The sequence below is a fragment of the Helicoverpa armigera genome, chromosome 6, assembly GCF_030705265.1.
Source record: "Helicoverpa armigera isolate CAAS_96S chromosome 6, ASM3070526v1, whole genome shotgun sequence".
In the NCBI taxonomy this organism is placed as follows: domain Eukaryota; kingdom Metazoa; phylum Arthropoda; class Insecta; order Lepidoptera; family Noctuidae; genus Helicoverpa; species Helicoverpa armigera.
The window spans coordinates 13115772-13131764 of record NC_087125.1 but is presented as its reverse complement, the minus strand read 5'-3'; the positions used below and the strand labels follow the sequence as shown (position 1 = coordinate 13131764).

The following is a 15993-nucleotide window of genomic DNA, read 5'->3' as shown; positions in this document are numbered from 1 at the left end:
TTTAGTTACTAAAACTACTGCAGTAATTATAAGAATGTTTAACAAATGAGAAGTCAAGAAAGCCTCGTAAGTCCGAACCGGGAGCGTGGCTGGCGGCTGCCTTCACTGCACTATACAACTATCACTTAAGTACAACTATTTACAAGATATTTACACGAGTCAGGGGAGACAGTTCGGATGTGCGAGCTGACTAGTTGTAATATACGTCCATGTACTCACCCTGGTCGAAGGTGCTGGGGTTGATGTAGGACAGCAGGTCCTGGTCGCTCATGTCCGTGAGGCCCTGCACCGGCGCCGTCATCTCCTGCGTGACGGCCTGCGACACGGCCTGGGACACGGCCTGCGACACGGCCTGCGTCACGGCCTGCGACACGGCCTGCGACATGGCCACGAGGGGAGTCTCCCCGGCGGGCTCGGCCGGCGGCTGCGCATGCGCGTCCGTGGCCTGCATGCCGCCCGAGTTGGACGCGCTCTCGGTGGTCAGGATGTTGGCGGTGTTGATGGCAGAGGTGACGAGAGCGTTCATGGTGGTGTCGGAGGTGAGGATCTCGGCGGCCGCGTTGAGGATCATGGACTTGACGGCGGCGGGCGGCGTCTTGACGGAGGTGAGCTGCACGGAGTCCTGCATCATCATGAGGTCGTCTTGCGCGGCGGGCGGCAGCAGGCGCGGCTGCTCGCACAGCAGCGACGGCGACACGGTGGGGTTGAGGATCACGTCGGGCGACATGGCGGCCGGCAGCGGCAGCCTCTCACCAGGCGGACCGCCGCGGCTCGCTACTGCCGCGTTAGGGCTCAGTAGAATATCTGACGCGTGAGATGCGGGAGATGCGGCCGCCGCAGATAACTCGTCCACACGAGAATTGACCAGCTCATCTAACTTAGTGTTGTCAGGCAACATGGCGGCCGTGGCCTTCATGGCATCCTCGACCAGTGCCTCCATATGAGCGGACTGCTGTGCCAGCCGCTGCTCGATCTGACTGGTCCCCATCTCCATCTTGGTGATGGTGAAGGGGTTGAAGGGCTCCTCCTGGCGGGTCTGCATCTGGTTGTACACTATCAGTCTTTGCTCGTTGGTGCATGCGGACTCTGCGATCATGAGTTCTGGGTTGAGCACCTTCATGTCGGTTTCCAAAGGATCGACGGCTTTGGAGGAGATGAGTTGTCGCATGGGGTCTATGGGCTGCAGCATGGTGGGGTAGATCTGCGGTGCGTTGTCGTCCGAGTTGAAGATGGCGGCGGTGACACTCTCCACCATCTTGTCAGTCTGGACTTGGTTTTGTATGGCTTGCAGTTGCTGCGTGAACGAAGCCAATGGGGATGGCGGCTCGCTGGCCGCCGGGGTGCTCGGGGAAAGCTTCATGCTATCGTACCCGCTTACGAACCCCACCTAAGAGACCACAAAATAAAAAAGTTAACTAACTACAGAAAAAATTTGGACAACGACTCTTAAAGAAGTAATAGTTCATACCTGGCTCTGGGAGTCCCGAGACATCTCGGACTTGAGCCGGAGGTCGACGATGTTCAGTTCGTCGGACATGTTCATGGGCTTATCCGGGCCGTCGGCGCCGCACGACGACTCACCGCCGTCGGCTAAGGACTGCTGACTGGTTTCATCAATCTGAACATTTTAAAAACATATTAATATTTCGTTGGTTTTTGTCTGGATCAGGTGGCTGATCTCGCCAATGTCTCGGTCTAGACGAAACTGAGAGATGGTCCAGTTTCGTCCAGAATTGCATTGCTCCACTCACTGCAAAATCAATATCCATATGTTCGAATATCGTGCCACTAGTTTGGGCTTCGATAGGGAAGTGTAAATAGTCGTCATTGCTTATGACCGAGTCGAGAAGATTTTCTATTGTCGTGTCAATTGCGGGGTTGGGTTTAGGCGGTATCTATATTTGAAATGAATAAAATAGTTTATAAGCTGCATCTAAGGAGAATCCAATGTGAGAAAGGTGTTATCCCTCCTCTCGGATTCCGGTCAGATACGAACCACATACAGAAGATACATGAGGGTCATCATAGGGTGATATTTTCTGCTTGCTAAGTTAGTATCAAGAAATGAAATGTACACCAATCTTAGGAGAAATCGAACCAGTTCTTCCAAATATGGTGTCGTGTTATTGGCTATAGTTTTGGGGCATAATTTTTAAGCATGTAAGCAAGCTCAGCATGAGAATCACACTGTATAGTTTTTGAATTTGTGAAACTTTATTAGGATATGCAAGCAGATTATGTTTTCCTGAGTAGTTGTTTCCAAAAGACAGTGCGGAAATTGATCCAATTTTATGATTTGATCATAGGTCATTTACATACTTTATTCTGGTAATAAAATCTAATCTCAGAAGCAACTATATTAAAGCCTTTGACTCTGGAATTATTATCAGTTTTGAGTTGCTGTTGATAATTTAACTAAGTATCCAGACAAAGAAAATGTTAGTAAAAATTAAAGCTAAAGGATTATTTTGGCGTGCACTAATCTACAACAAACACAAAACAACCAACCTCGCTCTTCAGTCCTTGTGGCTCATGCGTGTCCGGCACGATGATGGACGGGCGACGGACAGGCAGCGCCGGCGGCGGCATGATGCCGGCCCACAGCAGGACAGGCCGCGCGTCCTCGCCACCTGCGCACACGCACGTCAGCGGGGCCCGCGCACTGACCCCACCCGACCCCAGCCCCGCCCCAACTGGCTGACATCCTCTGCGGAAGATACGCCGCGACCACCGCCCTTGGTGGCCAGGGAAACACGGTCCGCGAGGCGGTAAGTCTAAAGGCGTGTTTTCCACAGTAAATGTTCTTTTGTAAGCTAATTATTCGTCTTTTTTAAGATTTTTTTTTTGTAATTTAAATTAATTTTAAACCAACTTCTCGATTGCTTATTCAATTTGTAATAAATTATGTAAATGTGCAAATTATGTTAAACTTTTTTTTGTTAAAAAAAAATATATAGGTATTTAATTTTTTTATTAAGTAGACGTAGTATCAAAAGTCACCAAATACATCATGTTTATGGATTTAGATGTTTAATCTAATAGATAGTAATAATCAGATAGGAGTGTAGCTTCGAATGACACATCAAAATATTGTCTTCGATGTGTCAAGCGAAGCTGTGACGTCACTAGCTGAAATAGCGTATTGCACGTGTGTCGTAGGTACAAAAGTCCCGCGTAGGCCTCTCCTAAAACACGGTCGCTAACTAATCTTTGACAATTTGGTGACTGTATTTAAGACTGTGACGAAACAGGTAATCTTTGACGTTTTCAGCGCGCAGTATAGTAAGTCTAAATTAAATTACAACTAGTTTCTTTTATTAGTTCAAGTTATACCATACCAAAATGCAGGTTTATATCATGCTTACCTACGTTCTAGATTAAGATTTGGTATTTTTTTTCGTTGACAGAGTAATATTAAGATAAAATCACCAGTCTGCCTGGTGAAAACGTTCAAAAATTGCTATAAATTCGACAATATTTAGCCAGTTAAGACGGAGCTGAAACAGAAAATATTATACAACATAGGGTCGGCACGCAATAAAGTACTATCTATAGTGTGGGGGGATGTGAAGTCTGTCCTACGCGAAAGTCGAGTGTTACTGGCAAGTGAACTCTGTGTTAAAGTAAATAAAGTACATTTTCCATTGTCGTTTGGATATTTTTTTTCTTTTTCGTGTGTTTTTTTGTATCGTGTCTTGCTTGCCTGTGTGAATTTAGTGCACTGTCGATGTGAAGGTCAGTTTGTATGTTTTCCTCGTCTATTATCTTCAGGTGTTGAGGATAATATTTAAATAGGAATTTTGACTTTTAAAATCGGATTTTTGGGCAATATTTAAACTTTACCTCTTTTAATTATTTAAAGAAATAGATTAATTGTCGTTATCTTAATAAACAATATAAATATTTTTTCGTTACTCTATCAGTGACGTCAATGGTTAAGTTGAGGAAAATTCGTTAAGTAACAAGAATTAAGGCTTTAACCTATCTCTACATTTTCACAAGAAAAGGAATCATTTTTTACATATAATCATAAAATTCATGTATATCTTAATTGAGGAAAACCCGAATAAATATCAAATATCAGAGATAAAAAAAAATCCTCGAAAGTGGGTCATCGTCTCATCGACAGTGCGTATGTATGTTTAAATCAAATTTGTATCAGTGTGTGTTTATTTGTGTTGTGTACAATGTGTGTTGTGTGTGTGTGCTCGTGCGTGTCGTGTGTTGTGTGTCAGTACCGTGCTGGCGCGGTCAGCGGGCAGCGGCGGGCGTCGGCAGTGCTCGCTACCTAGACAGACCTAGCTTGAACAGAAGGGAAAAAAGAAAGAGTACGCAATTCGCGCATCAGTCGTTTCTTCCAAATATCTCTATAAATATATATCTTAACTCAGTATTATAATTATATAACTATTGTACCGCAGTGTTATATACATGCTCTAATATAAGCGTGGTTAGATCCAAGCAACATGTTGTACAGTATATGCAAAGGCAATCAATGTTTCTTTATTTAGTTTGACTGTCGCTTACACTTTTACTGTTATGCAAATTAAGTGATCGCATGAAAAACAAAATAGCTCTAAAAACTTCTAATTATATTTCGAAATAATTTTGAAGTCAAATATTGCTCATATATTTTTTAAATTAATTTTTTTAAGCATCGCATAGGAAATAAAATTGCAAGCGACACAAAAGCTTAGTGGTACTAGACATTTCAAAAGCAAATTCAGTTTTAATGCAATGTATTTCATATCCCATTATAATGTAAGATTAATTTATCATATTTACAGTATAAGTTAGTATTCGATGATTATAAGCAATATTAGATAATAAGCGATTAGCTTTCCAAGCAACATTTTCGACCACAAATGATGCATGCAGGGACAAAGTCTATACATTACAAATACCAGTTATGTAAAATTTCTATATATAAATATTATCTAGCAAGCCTGTCTGTCGATATTCTAAATGTAAACTCGGAAATTGCTGTGTGGATTATTATTAAGTTACAGCCACCACAAAGATTCGAGAAATGTGTTTTTGTTTAATTAAACGTGTAGGGCTAATCTTCGAAGTGTAGTAAGTTTTACAAGTCAGAAGTAATTAAAGGCACGAATACACGAAGAGGAAGAATTAAAGTAACACAATAAAATCAGTAAGCAATCAAATTAATGAGTATTAGCTATATTTTAGTTGTAACTACTGGATTACTCTGAATATTTTTTAAAGATAGGTACTACTTATTTTTTGAAGACTATAGTTAATGGTAAAGCAGTTTTGTTTACAAAAATATAACTTTAACCTTGTCCAAAATTTATGTGAGGTGTAAATTGGGTTTTATTCAAAACTGCAAGATTTTGCAAATCCCAGTAATATGGTACACTTAAAAGAAATTTTAAAAGAGATTTTTTTTTTCAAAAAACTTTAGAAGGCTTTTGAACGAACCCCAAATTACAGAATCAACAAAATACAATGTGAAAATGTGTAACAAAAGCCTTGCGTTATATTGACAGCAATTTCTATTGCACACAGATATACAAGCGTACCTATGTTATTAGTTTATTCGTGCGCACATGGACGACATCTAGACATCGTATGAATGTGACTCTTCTAACTTATGATACGGTATGCGTATATGCGTTTCTTTATGTCAATGCGTAGCGGCGTCAAAAAAATAAAATAAATAACAAACAAAATAATTTTAACAGAAAAATATCAAAAAGTTATTTAACCAAAACAATTTACATTGACAACTCCCAAAAATTATTTATCAGAATTTTTACCCAAAAATTATCTTCCTCTTATTTTTTTCAACTAAAATTACCATCGTCAATTTGACTACTCCAAAATCTTTTATGAAAAATTCCCCCAAAAATAGAAGTTTTTTTTTTTCATTATCTTTTTCCAAAAATTTTGACTCTTCTGAAACTTTTTATGGTTAGTCCCCCAAAAAATTAAGTTATATTTTTCTGACCTCCCCTTTAAAGATGAACACGACAACATTAGCCACCTTCTACGCCCTAACATACAGAAAGCCAGATCCAGGCCAGGCAAGTGTACCATACGAGGTTTTACCTGCTGAATGATGGCGGCTGCAGTGCTGAGGCCCGGTGTCCAGCGCCCCCGGCGTGTAGTAGAAGGCGTGGGGCTCCGACGCCTTGCCGCCAGACCGCACGAACAGTTGTACGCATACCGGCTCTGTTATGTCGGTTCGGCAGTATGCGGGCACGCAGCACACAAGGTGTGTCTGAAGGGATAGTTCACGTTTAGATGGTGTTTTGCCAGATATGCAACCGTGGTTGGACCTTGCTTTAATCAGCTTTGCTCGCCTGGAGTAACCGCCTATAGTAGGAAACGATTAAAGAGAACCTCAAGCAGAAAATGCTTAGAAAACCGGTTGAAGGGAGGCTTGAATTTTGTACTGATTGGCTTATATGCCACCAGATCAGAAGGGGATTGCAATTGAGATATAGCTATATCTGTGGATGACAAAATACAACTTCAAAATTAGTGAAAATAATGCTCATAGTCATAGGGATATCTTAATTTAATAGGGACCTCAAAACATAAAAATCCAATACATACCTGTTGCAAGAATTCCTTGTCAGGCGTAACCTCTTCCTCCCAGTGCGTGCGTCCGTCTTGTCTCTGGCAGAACACAACTCTTGTCTCCTTGAGGAAGTTCTTGCCAAGGAGGTATAACTCCAGGCCTCCGGTTACAGGACATGAGACTAACGATTTGCGACACACTTCTGGAACGCCTGGGGGTTGTGCTGTGGTTCGAGGAATATTATGATTAGTACTTTCGAAGTTAGATTTTAGAAGAACCTGATAGCCAGTTGACAACCTGATAGACAGAACCTCTCCTTGGTACCTTTTTCTGGGATAGAAACTCATTAATAATTTTAGGGATGCCATATCATTTTCTAAGATGGTATATATTTTTTTTACAGTAGTACATTATGCATGACATTGATTATTCTCTGTAACCATACCATCAGTTTCATCTACTTTAGATTATCGGCGCTTAATTATGATTTCCAAACAAATTGTAAAATTTTACATAAATCATTACACAATTAGTTTCACCTTGAAATCAAACCACGGAGTTAAAACGATTAGGGAATTATTCATGTCATTGTTTTCTATTTTTGTACTGATTGTTAGGACAGTATTCAAATTAAATGTAGGTACTTGTTTGAATGTGATTTGAGTATTTAATCAGTTTTTCTAAAGGGTCAGTAAAGGTTTCTGTTCTTGTAATAGGTCTACATTGTCCCACATTTTTTTAGTCACGTGCGTCTACACCTATCACCCAGACAACTTTGGACCTCTTCAGCAATTTTCAGTTGTGGCAAACTGCACTGTATTCGAAATCGATCAAAGCTCAACTAGATTTTTAGGAAAGTCAAACTATGGTAAGCGCCATATACTTGAACAAATCATATTCATGAATGATCTACCCTCCAACAGAGTCCCGAAATTTCATACGTTGTAATATAAAAGTCACTCACTGCATATAATCTGAGTGGAGCAGACTTGCAAGGTCTCCTGATGTCCAGCAGCGTTGACGATGTCAGTGCGGAACACCATGCGGCAGCGCGTAGACTTCTTCTTGCCGCGGGAGATGTGTGCTGCGCCCGCGCCCACGCTGCCGGCTGTGGCGCCGCCTAGGGCTTCGCCGAATCTGTGTTCTACGTCCACGTTGCGCTCCTGGTATAGTTACATACATTATTATTAACGAAAGAAGAAAAGGTGGTAAGTATTTTGGGAGATAAGGTGTTTCCAGAAAAGTGGGCAACAAAAAGTTCAAATAGATCGTCAAATCTTGTAAGGCAATTAGGGGTTCTTCTAATACCCGATAGAATATAAGACGATCAATTTGACAGCCGGACCACAATCCCATTTTAGTAGCAAGACATCAATTATTGGCAAAACTTTTAAGATCTTGCTGTTATCGTTTGGCGAATGAAACTCCATCTCAAAAGTTTCAGTAGCAAACGATTAAAATGGTGTAAGCGATAGTCAGGTGACATTATAAGCTTATGGTATGGCACCTTTGCATGATACTGACCTTGAGTATCCCCACGCAATCACAAGTGACCTGCCAGTTCTTGGCGGGTTCCAGATCAATCTCGATGATGACGGTGCCGTCCTCCTTCCTCTCCTTGCAAGGCGTGGAATTCTTGCCGGACACCCGACACGCTTGGTAGAACATATGTGGTGCCACTCTCCCCGTGTCTGTTCCTATGAATACCTGGTAGAAATGTGTTTTGTTATAGAAGAGAAGTAGCGTTTGGTAGTAGACCATAAGACCGTCATAGAGACCAAATTTTTTCTTGAGGAAACTAAAATTAAAGCAAATGTTTGACACATTTGCATCCAATAGTCTAATAGTTTAAATTATGTTCGACAAAACAGAGCTTTCAGTTATGTAATAAATGAATCGTTTAACATAATGAATCAGTGTTAAGATTTCCATAACATTGTTAAACTCTTCTCAATTACAGTGGTAAACCCAACCACAATAGTTCATCAAGATCGCCTCTCACGACTAGATCTTATCTACTGATTTATAGACGTGTGTTAGCAGACCTTCGCCATCAAGGAACATAAGAGTACATATCGCTTTTACTTTCATGTAAGATACACAATTCTAGGGTATTATTAAGAAGATTGTCTGAAAAAAATTTGGTACTTAGTGCCGTAAAGAAATAATAAATACCTGCAATACCGCTGGTTTGTCGTAACCAACTAATTTGACTGTCGGGAAACCATTCCCTGAATTGTCTTTGACAGCGCCACGGCTGCCTTCAGTCTGATATCTAGAAGGAAAAGTAGGAGTGAGTCATATTCGGGTGTATAGGGTGGATGGTGAATTAGATCCAGGGTTATAAGGTGAACATACTTAAGGTTTGATGGTATTTACCTCGCTCTATGTTGTGTCTCGGGCTGGCACAGTATCTGTAGCTCCACCGTGCCATCTCTCGACCTGTTGGACAGCGGTGCTGCCAACCCGGGCCTGCCACCTTGCGCCATGGCTGCTAGCGCCCTTCTCCGCGCCATCGCCTGCGCCAACTTGCCTCCGTACTTGCCCCCCAGTTTGCCACCTAATTTTCCACCTGCACCAACTAATTTGCCCCCACCAGGGTACTTGTTTGCTAGCTTGCCTCCACTGCCAAGTTTCCCACAAGATCTGTAGGGGTCTTGGAACCTCTTTCCGGGAGTTTCAGCTATGTTTGGACTAGATATACTGCAACCCGCTCTCATTCTGTAAAAAATCGTCAGTTCTATAAAATAAAAGTAATTCATATATTTCTTATTCCTGCAAAGCACATCGTATTAGTCACTTAATGGTGTTTTGCGTCCGTCGTTTCCAAAAAGACAACACACAAATGAACGTGGTCAATAAACAATTAGCAGAACATTTGTAAGTACAAACCATCAGTGCGTCACCAGCATACGAGCACACGAATGCAACAATTACATGCGGTGAACATGCGGATTTATGGATACGCTCGTGACACTGCACAAGTTAACGTTTTCAAGCAACCATTCATTAGAACCGCCTTCCCAGTCAATTAAGACAACTCAAACGCATCTGCTCTAATGAGAGATTCATGATAGGACACTCTGGAGTCTCCGGATCTACCCACATCCAGGAGCCGTGCATTTTCTTGAAGATCCAATGGAGGTTAGAGACACAAAAATAAGGTTGTGAATGAATTTCGAGTGTGATCCAATTTTACCTTGACGAAAGAATGTTCTCTAACAAAAAAGTGAACGTACACGGGAGCGGGTAGGGCCGGTGCCAGCGATGCGGCGGGAGCGTCGGCCGGGGCGGGCGCGGCCTCGCCGGGGCCCTGTGCGCGGAAAGCATACGCGTCGTTCGCGTCCTCGCATTCTCGCTTAACCGCTGCTTCAGTGTCGCCACGTCTTCGTTTGAACTCCGGGTGTTCCCACTCCTCCAAAGTGTCCGATAATCTGCACACGCCATTAATGGCTTTAGTTAAAGTTGAGGTGATTGTTATTCCCATCATCGGCCATTCGTCGTCTTTTCAGACAGGCCTCTGCAAGGTGCGGTAGTGAAATTGTGATTTTTAAAGAGTCATGCTATGTTGTATTTCAGTTCTTTCGAATTTTATCAATTACGATTTTTATCATGACAATTATCCTAGCTATTGAATATCTGACAAATCTATTTCTTGCGCAACATTTATATTCTGACTAGTTTCACCTAAAACTGTTCAGAAGAAAATATTTTTATTTTGAAGACCTCAATTTCTATAATATTATTATTGGCCCAACTATGAAGTAACTGCAAGATAGGCGACTCACGCGCACGTGCGGCGAAACGTGCTAAAAATACATATTATATTAGCGTGAGGTGCGTTTGCGCAGCGTTGAAATCGTTTGATTGATCCAGTAGACTAATCTAATCTAGTGTCGAGTTGTACAATGTTAACTGTAAAATTGGCTTTGGATTGGCAGTAATGATCACTCAACAAGTGATGCAGTGGCCTAGGGTTTGTTATAGTGCGGTTTCTATGGAGTTATAAACGTAAATAGCACTTATATATGTGATGAGAATGTTTACGTTATTAGTTGGGCGGCTCCAAAAGCAAATGTCAAAGCGTTAAAATTAAACAAAGAAAGCCTGTACAGAAATATGTAATTACAAATATATGACCCGAAGAATATTAGATTGAAGTTAATTGCATCCATAAAGCCGAGAATATAGCAGATTTCAGTCAAGTTCAGAATGTGTGATCACGAACACACCTCAGGTGTACTAACGTAATGACTAAGCTAGTCCTAACAGAATGCCAACTAATTTAATTAAATTAACATGCAAATTATTCCAAGGGAGATGGGCGTACAACGGAAACTTCTTTACTTGGAAAACTATTGAACGTTACTTTAGCACTTACGGAAGAGAAAGCGTACAAATTACTCGTATGAAGTTTTATTAAGGTAAACGAAGGTTTGATTGAAGATTGGTCAATGATAATTCTTCTTCTATGGTGAAATGTGACGATGAGATTGATTGGAAAATCATAGCGTTGATGTATAAGACATTGATTAATACCATGTCGCTACGAAAGATGGTATGGCTTCAGGTAATTATGTCACTTTGCTTAGTTGTCACGTAATATAAATTAGGCTTCTACATCCAAGGACTGTTTGATAGCTTCCACACAAAGGTACAAAGGTTATTGATTTATATGAGCTAGGAACAATGCCAGATGGTTAATTAATTACAGTTATCGAAGTGTAAAAGTTTTTCTTCATGGCTGTATAACTGTTGCTACATAGTTACAGTCTAGTCGATACCTATCCTTGACCTATACCCACTCGTGGCGTATTTCAGTAGAAGTTTACTTTACTGGCTAATGTGTATCATTTGTTTAACGTGTGATTTCCTATCATCAATCATTTGGCCGAGTAAATATTTAATAATACTAAATATTATCAGTACACGTTTTTTGTTTTTTCCTGAGCTATAATATATCAATGATTTGATAGCTAAAGACATTATTAGTTATGTGTTAGATATAGCATGAGAAGGAAGAAATTTGGGTAAAACCTAATTGACAAGAAGATAGTAGCAAGATATTTTGGAATAAGGGCCGAAGATAATACTTAATACAAAGGTGCGATGACGAAGCGAAATCAAATATGATTATTTAAACTAAATGCTGCTAAACCAGTAAAATGACTTGTACATTTGAAAAGACGCGTTGACATAATAACTAAGAAGATAAACTTCGATGATAACATAAAAAGGCACACTTTCTACAACTGTAGATACCGATAAAAAATCGTATTATCGTGTCGACTTCGTCATAACAGGAACTGCATTTGTAAGATGCAATATATTCGACGAAATAGATTAGCCTTAAATACTAAATTATGTAGTGGAATGACAACAGTTAATTTTAAATCAGACTGAGAATATATTACAAGCGCTAGACTTTACTCGATCAAATCACTCATACAACGGCCAATGACACTAAATTCAGTTTCGTATGTTTCCGCAATTGTATTACATAAACTTGGGGACCTTATGTAATGTCATTTTGCTTATGTATGTTGTACTTGTATGTATTATATCACGAGTGAATTAATAGCAGCTGTCCAATTGTTTGTTGGTAAATATTTTACTTGTTTGAGGTTGTTGTTTGTGTTGCTACCTTTGTATTGGAGGTTCGTGTACAAAGAAGCCGTATTGTATTAACAATTTGAAATATTCAGGAGCTTCTGTCCCGTCATTTGTTTTTCATTAACGAACCGTCACGTGTAATGAAAGCTGATGAAAGATTTAATGAGAAATTCTCGGCCATTAAATTCAGGACATTTGCGCCGAAATATGTATAACCAAGTTCCGAATCTATGAGCCTAAAAATGTTTACAATAGACGAGTCGATAAAAATCTAGTTACAGATAAAATCGAGTAGTAGAGAGATAAAATCGCGTAGTTAAATCGATAAGGACGTGTTCGCACGCGCGCTTCTTGCGCACACGGACGTGAGTGCGCAGTGATATCTAAGCGGACGAAGGCCAAATAGTTGAGAACTAGCGTAAATCTCTAGCTATCTGATGCTGTACGAATTCGGTGACTAAGCGTTAACTGAGATAACAATGAATTTACAAACTCATGTTTGTTTGATTCCCAAAGCTGAAAATCAAACTACAGCAAAAGATAAAGCAATTATTTTATCTCTTTTGCGTAGTGCAAAATAAGAATATTGACCATTCGGATTATAAGTCTGAAAGTTTAATGTTCTGAATGGATTTTAATACGATTTACCCAAAAATAAAGTGTTACTTTTTTCATGGTTCAAGATGCATTGACTTTCAAATATGTACAATACTGGAATATCGATAGAGGTTAAGAAAGTCGGAACCTTGGCGGTTGGATGTTGAAACTGGAGGTGACTGACCTAGAGAATACTTGAATCTTAGCAGCAAGTAAAGAATATGAAAAAGACAGCATTTTTGAGGAAAGAAGTGTGCTATAGTTAATTGCAATGCGAATGATTGTATCAGAAATATTTGAGCCACTTATGAATAACGATGAGTTAAATCTGGTAGGTGTATAATACATATTGCGCATCGATAAGCTGATCTAATTTCATCGTTATAAATATCAATGCAAATCTAACATCTGATGAAAATCAACATATTCACGATGCAGACGAGGTTAAACAGTTTTCCCCGAAGCTGTATAGAAATAATTAAGATTATATGTATATTGAAAGCTTTTTAAGCACATTATTAGGAACATTTATGCTTGGTGAGTTAGTGCGATAAGATTGGATGTCCTTTATTCCCCGAATGCGGGACACCAATGCGCCGAACGTGTTAGACCGTATTAAACATGAATATTGCAATACAAAGCGAGTGTATAGCCACATGGATCTTACCTGTTGACGGGATCAGGTCCCAGGCCGCTGTCGTTACTGTTTTCGCACGGTTCGGGCGGCCGCAGTTGTGAGCCGCGAGTTTCCCGAATTGCCTAAATGTGTGTACCATTTTGCCCGGGTGCTGTGTCTTACCCGGGTGGGCCCGCTTATGCGGCGCCCGCATCACTTTCCTGTGCACCCGAGCACTCATCGTCGGAGCCGTAGACATAGTCATTTTCATGCCTGTCGACAAACAAATAATAAAAATTAAGTAATTTTTATTTATAAATGTTTGCTTTTCATTTGACGATATGCTTACAGTTTCGATGATTACAAGCGAGTCCAGAATTAATTTATTTGTATCTTAATCGCGTACCCTTGAAATTTTATTACATAACGTGATGTTTCACGGAAGTGGTTTATAATTGTAATTCCAAAGTCTTCAGGCCGTGAGTCACGAGACAATATTTAGAGATCGAAATCAAAATTTATGGACCAAATGCTATAACATGTTCAATCGTAAAACAGGCGCGTCTTAGAATACATAAAATGGGCGTTACTGCGTTTGCAGACAGTAGTGCCAATCTTAATGAACTAGACCTTCTAGAGCTCCCAGACATTAATATCGTGTAACAATCCTAGGAAGAACAAACGAATACAATAATCAATTCAATCAAGAAGAAAAATTTAAATCAACCTCACCTCAACAAAGCAAATAAAGAAGAGTAAATCCAAGAACTGACACCACAAGCTCAAATATTTGTTCGCGGAGAGTAGCGCATTGAACGGGTGCAGTATGGTCACTCCACATTAGATTGCCACAAAGCCCGCCGCCCATTAAACACTAATCTATTTGCCTCACTAACTTCGTAGGTAGCAGTGGCAGATGAATTTATTATTTGTACTGGTACTGTGCAATCAGTGGTTTCTTTAATAGCTACTATTAAATGACACAGTATAGTTCTAAGTAGTTTATTACGCACGGGTTTCTGTTTCCGGTCTGCGGTGTTTGTGGTGGTATAGATTACGTTTGTGTCCTGTGTTTTATTACAGTATTGATCCAAGTTTAGAAATAGATATTTTACATTTTCTCATACATTATTTGGAAAAATGTTTAGTACCCTCTCACTAGTTAAAGGAAACACAGGGTGTAAAGAATGATTAACATTTGTGTGGATTCGCAAAATGATTGTATCGTCGTCTGAGAGTGTTATCGTCGGTAGTTAGAATATTATTGCCAAAATACATAAAACTAATTTATTCGTAGCTGTAAATACGCTCGAATTGATCACACTAAGGCATTGCGTTGTAACTTTGTTATTTTATCACAGATATTATCGTCACTTTTGGTTATGGGCGCTTTAATCGTAAACGTGTATGAAGCCCTTATATAATAATTTATTAGATTGGGTTAGTGATCATCATAAAAGCCTGATTTATATTTCAGGAGTCTGGATTTTAACAATTTCGTTATTGAAAATGCACAACCAAACATTAAAACACACATTGAATCATCGATAGAGCCTAAAATTACAATCAAGATTTGAAACCTAGCAATTTAAACATCTTACAAGTAGTAAGAAACTGTAAAGCTTCAAGTTTATATCGTGAGAAAATCTGAACCTTTGATTGCACAAAATCGTGTGTTTTATGTAGTTGTAGGTGAAACTAATTGTCTCGTAAAATATCGATGCAGCGGATATTTTGAATGCCAAACATTCGGTGCGGTCATTGACAATTTATTTTTATAACTTGTTGACCTTAAAAATATAAATGGATGTAGAAAAGGTTTATATAATAAACAACTATGTCAACATATTTATTTGTATTGCGATTATTATGGCTAAAGCATTGGTGTATCCATTTCAAACAAAACTTAAATAGAAGTGGTGCACAGTTTCGAAAGCTTCTCCTATATCAAAGAGACCCTTGTGGGACCCCTCTTCCTTATTGATTCTCGCAACCATTTTATGCACAATGCAAATATGATTTACGTTCACAATGGCTCTTATACTGTAATATAAAATTCTTTCTCGGTTCACAGGAAATAATAAATTTGGACAGTAAAACTTGACCTTCGCGAGTACATCTGGCGAAGTGGAGCCACTTGGTATTCCTGTTGAATCGTTGTAGGGTCATGGGTATTTATTGGTCTATGCAAATTGATTTAGAGTTCTTAAAGTCCAGAAGTTGTAATCATAGATATTTTTTCTTCAGTTTTGACTAGTTCTAGCGAACAATAATGTACTTTGACTTCCAGAAAATCTGATGTACTATATTCAATAAAGTTGTACTTTTAATTTAGTACATATTTCGATCCAGCTGGAATCATAAACACGTTGTAATAATTTCAACAATAAGGAAGCGTTCATAAAATCCCTTAATCATTTGTTCATACGCACGACTTTATGAAATGATTGGCGGTTAATTTATTTATTCACATTTAAATTGGTTTAATGGTTTCAATTGTAATAATTAGTATGAATCAAAATTACACGTGAACAAGCTTAACTTAAGCACGACTGTCCTCTTTCATAAGAGGATTATCATGTTGTAGAAACTAGAGACCAACCCTTAAGTAGGTCCAACT

At 39.5% G+C, this 15993-nt stretch overlaps 1 protein-coding gene across 1 annotated transcript in view; it reads right to left on the bottom strand.

Moving 5' to 3' along the window:
* Positions 1 to 15993, bottom strand: part of LOC110381198 (nuclear factor of activated T-cells 5) — a 71748-nt gene that overhangs the window by 6620 nt on the left and 49135 nt on the right. Inside the window, 14 exon segments of the mRNA XM_049835790.2 lie at positions 220 to 1387; positions 1469 to 1618; positions 2509 to 2630; positions 4239 to 4253; positions 4256 to 4288; positions 6073 to 6244; positions 6583 to 6770; positions 7512 to 7710; positions 8072 to 8254; positions 8723 to 8822; positions 8927 to 9268; positions 9787 to 9981; positions 13425 to 13491; positions 13494 to 13646. Of these exon segments, the coding sequence (XP_049691747.2) occupies positions 220 to 1387; positions 1469 to 1618; positions 2509 to 2630; positions 4239 to 4253; positions 4256 to 4288; positions 6073 to 6244; positions 6583 to 6770; positions 7512 to 7710; positions 8072 to 8254; positions 8723 to 8822; positions 8927 to 9268; positions 9787 to 9981; positions 13425 to 13491; positions 13494 to 13646 (3087 nt within the window).